General features: G+C 35.5%; 1 protein-coding gene across 2 annotated transcripts; it reads left to right on the top strand.

Moving 5' to 3' along the window:
* Positions 1–837: 837 nt before the first annotated feature.
* HINT1 (histidine triad nucleotide binding protein 1) lies at positions 838–1529 on the top strand. Of its 2 annotated transcripts, none has more exons than XM_017638881.1 (3): positions 838–948; positions 1004–1145; positions 1226–1529. In XM_017638881.1, exons 1-3 carry the CDS (start codon positions 908–910, stop codon positions 1463–1465), a joined length of 423 nt encoding a protein of 140 aa, XP_017494370.1. In that variant the 5' UTR covers positions 838–907; the 3' UTR covers positions 1466–1529. The 2 variants fall into 2 exon arrangements, with proteins under 2 accessions (XP_017494370.1, XP_017494369.1); XM_017638880.1 differs by having other exon boundaries at positions 1196–1529.
* Positions 1530–4006: the final 2477 nt, after the last annotated feature.

The following is a 4006-nucleotide window of genomic DNA, read 5'->3' as shown; positions in this document are numbered from 1 at the left end:
AGTATTACGTTTACCTGCACTGGCCCTACAATTACCTAATTTTACAACTTTTTATTTATTTTGTTCATCTCGCAAAACAACGAAAATGGCTATAAATTTATGTAGTTATATAGATAATTAGATACTATTCGGTAAAAACTTCGCATGCAGTAATTTCTACGTGGTAAGTGCTTCTCCATTATTTGGTTTCATAGGGATTTGGATACCTTCCTCATTGAAGTAGTAAAGAAAATTCGCTTAGGTGCCTTTTTCGGTTAAGTGCACAAGTTTTTCGTGCAAAGGATGTGCAGCTAAGCAAAATATACTGTAGTTCACTTTGAATCATGTTCACACTATCGTATAACGTATGCACCTGTGATATAATTAACACTCGCACATATAAAATCGCAAAACAATTGCTGAATTTTCCGGTGAAATTTTTCACCCAATATTCATTTGTGCACATCCTCATTCAATCTACTTAGGTAGGAGTTTAACCTGCTGCAGTAGCCAGAGCGAAGTATGGAGTATGGTATGGAGCGAAGCATAGTCGATGAAAGAAATTTCGACTCTGTCGTCGTGCTTATCGGATTGGACAGTGACCTCACGGTTGACCAAAGCTTACTCACACCAGAGGTGAAGTTGCAGGTCCTCAGATGCTCTTCCCACTTTTTGCGCTCATGTACGTTTACTAGTTGCCGAATCTCCGGGGAAAGGACGACGGTGCACGTTGTACCCGACACAATTCAACAGCGCTGAATTGCTTTGCCACTTCGTCTCTTGGACCGCAGCTATCAATGCGCCGGCACTATCGAAACTATCAACTATCACCTGAAAACAATCGATGTTTTTCAAAAAATCAAACTATCGATACCATCGATAATATCGTTTTGCAGCTTAATACTTTTTCCATCACTAACTTTAACAGATGCATATAAGTTCAAGCATTAGGTTAGCTTTGTGGAATTGGTAAGTTTAATTTTGCACTACCACCAAACATTTAAAAGAAAATGTCGCCTTTTAGCCTGAAGCCTATTTCGCCAAACATTGCTAAAATGTCCAGCGAGGTCGAGAAAGCTCAAACAGCAACTCCCGCAGAAGACACTATTTTCGGGAAAATTCTTCGGAAAGAAATTCCTTGCAATTTCATCTACGAGGATGAAAAAGTAAGCCTCATAAATTCTGTAATAACAAGAAACTAAATCATTTGTTTTAGTGTGTTGCTTTTCATGACATTAATGCCCAGGCGCCCACACATTTTCTAGTAATACCTAGAAAACCCATTGCTCAGTTATCGCATGCTAATGGAGATGATAAAGAATTACTTGGTCATCTTATGATAGTAGGTGCAAAAGTAGCCAATGAGTTAGGATTAGATAAAGGTTACCGAGTGGTTGTAAACAACGGTCAGCATGGAGCACAGTCAGTTTATCATTTGCACTTGCACTTTCTAGGAGGACGTCAAATGCAGTGGCCACCAGGTTAATTTTTTTTCTTGCTGCTTAAAAGTACTATAAATCAATAAATACATTATTGCAACTTAAAACCTTTCGATTAATTTTACTTTGTTTAATATTCTTGACTAATTTTTTTTAAAAAGTTTACATATTAGGGCATAAGTGCAAATACCTACTATTCTCAAATTAAAAAAATTCTTTTGGGGATCGATAGAGACCATTGAGGTGAACGTAGCGGTCTATATTTATTTTTTTGGGAAACAACAATTATTAAAAGTCAAAGTTCAAATTAAGCTTTTTTTAAATCAATGTAACTCAAAAACTTCTTCATGGATTTGGAAAATGATGTCATTCGATAGAGAACATAATTCTCTTTTAATCTGATATTCATATTTATACATATACCTTTTAAAGTTTTCACAAACTTCTAATCTACGCAGAAATACTTCGGCTTCTTTTCTGGCAACACAGAAAGGATAATTCTACTTAGTGAGGGTTATAATCCATAAGTTCGGCCGAAGCCCGCCTATGCAGAAAGGTGTTCTCTGCAAAAGGTGTTCAGTGCCTTTTCTTCGCAACACTGAAAGAGAATTCTACTTTGTGAGGGTTATAATCCCTAAGTGCGACCGAAAGCCACCTAAGCAGAAAAGTGTTCTCTGCAAAAGGTGTTCAGAAAGAATTCTACTTAGTGATGGTTATAATCCATAAGTGCGTCCGAAGGCCGCCTACACAGAAAGAAGTTATACGCAAAAACACTATACTTTTTAAAAGGTATCCTTTTTTGGCGCTATAACCGCCTAAGCGATTTTGGCCGAGTTCAGCAAAGCACGCCAGTCGTTTCTCCTCTGTGCCAACTGACGCCAATTGGAAACGCCAAGTGAAGCCAAGTCCTTCTCCACCTGATCTTTCCATCACAGTGGGGGCCTCCCTCTTCCTCTGCTACCACCAGCGGGTTGCGAGTTGAATACCTTCAGAGCTGGAGCGTCGGTGTCCATTCGAACGACATGACCAAGCCAGCGGAGCCGCTGTATTTTAAAAGGTATCCTTACTAATATTATAAATCCGAAAGTGAGTTTGTTTATTTGTTACGCTTTCACGCTTTAACTATTCAACCGATACTCATAAAATTTTGTACACAGGTGTTATTTAGCCCAACTTAAAATATAGGATAGATTTAATTTACATTAGACGAGGGGGCCAAGCACTTCCTATACAAACGTAATTTTTCATTCCGCATATCTCAAGAAATATTTTGGATAGAGTACTGGAACTTGGTATAGATATATATAAAATCAATTCCATACTCATAGAGGGCTGCCACCCGTTTAAAAAATCAAATTCGACTTGCATTAAGGGAATTATTTATTTGAAAATTTTTTTAACCCTTTCAGTGTCGAAAAAAAATTTACGGTAAGCTAAAAATCTGAAAGTTTGTATATCGGGAAAAGTCAACCCCCTGAAGATGAGAAAAATATTTCTTTTTGTTTTGTGGAAAGCTTATCGTTCAAAAGTTATAGCTTGCCAGATATATTTAATAGGGCATCTAAAATTTGTAACAATTGTTTAACACACAAATAAACAATTAGAACTAAGAGTTTTTACCTGTGCGTGTGTTAAATTCGCAAATCCATGGAAAGGGTCAAAGAATGGATGGCAAGAGGCTTAAAAAAGTTAGTTTGAAAAATATTTTGGAAAGGGTTGCCACCGGTTTGAAAAGCCAAATTTAAATTAGTTATTCGCAAGCTCTCTGAAAAATTAATATATGGGTGTCAAATGAAAGATTACTAAGAAACCTTCAGATTGCACATTTAGAATGTTACTGAGGTGAATGTTACTGAAGCGTTGCCACCCATTTAAAAATGAAACTCAAATTAAATGAATTACTACAATATGGGTATCAATCGAATCAATCAATCTGTTTGAAATTCAAATTCTTTAATCAAGGGAATTTGGTGATTTGAATATGTATCACAATAGGATGTCAGAATTTTAATAGGGTTTTAGGAGGAAAATATTTGGAAGAGGGCTGCCACCTATTTTTAAAGTCGTACATGTATAATTTTCTGAGGTATTTAAGGTAATTTTCTGAGGCTTTATTTCTAAGCAACATATGTATATATAGCAGGGTTTCCACATGTTTGAAAATTCAAATTCTACTTGAATTATAGGAATTAATGGTTTAAGAAGTAAAATTCAAACTATTCAATAATTTCAATGAATGATTATAATACGGGTATATTTTAAGTATGCTGAGTTTAATGGAAGAAAATTACACCTAATGTAGCACGTAGGAATCTCATACACTCAGCGAGGCGCGTGAGAGCGATCTGGTATATAATATATGCACATATATAAAATTAAAGAGAATTACATTATCTATTGAATGACATCAATAGAAAGTTTTCGAGAAATATTAATTTTAAAAAATGACTTATTTGAACTTTGCCCTTTAATAATTCTTGTATTTGTTTCCCAAAAAAAAAAAATACTGTTATGTTCAGCTCAATGGACTCTATGGATCCTCTTTTTTTAAGTTGAGAATTGTAGGTATTCTGCATTTGTTCTCATAT

The sequence above is a fragment of the Rhagoletis zephyria genome, unplaced genomic scaffold (assembly GCF_001687245.7).
Source record: "Rhagoletis zephyria isolate East Lansing unplaced genomic scaffold, Rhagoletis_zephyria_1.1 Rzeph_scaffold_27288, whole genome shotgun sequence".
NCBI classification, from domain to species: domain Eukaryota; kingdom Metazoa; phylum Arthropoda; class Insecta; order Diptera; family Tephritidae; genus Rhagoletis; species Rhagoletis zephyria.
Note: the sequence above shows the minus strand (reverse complement) of the source record. Positions and strands in the feature narration are given on the sequence as shown.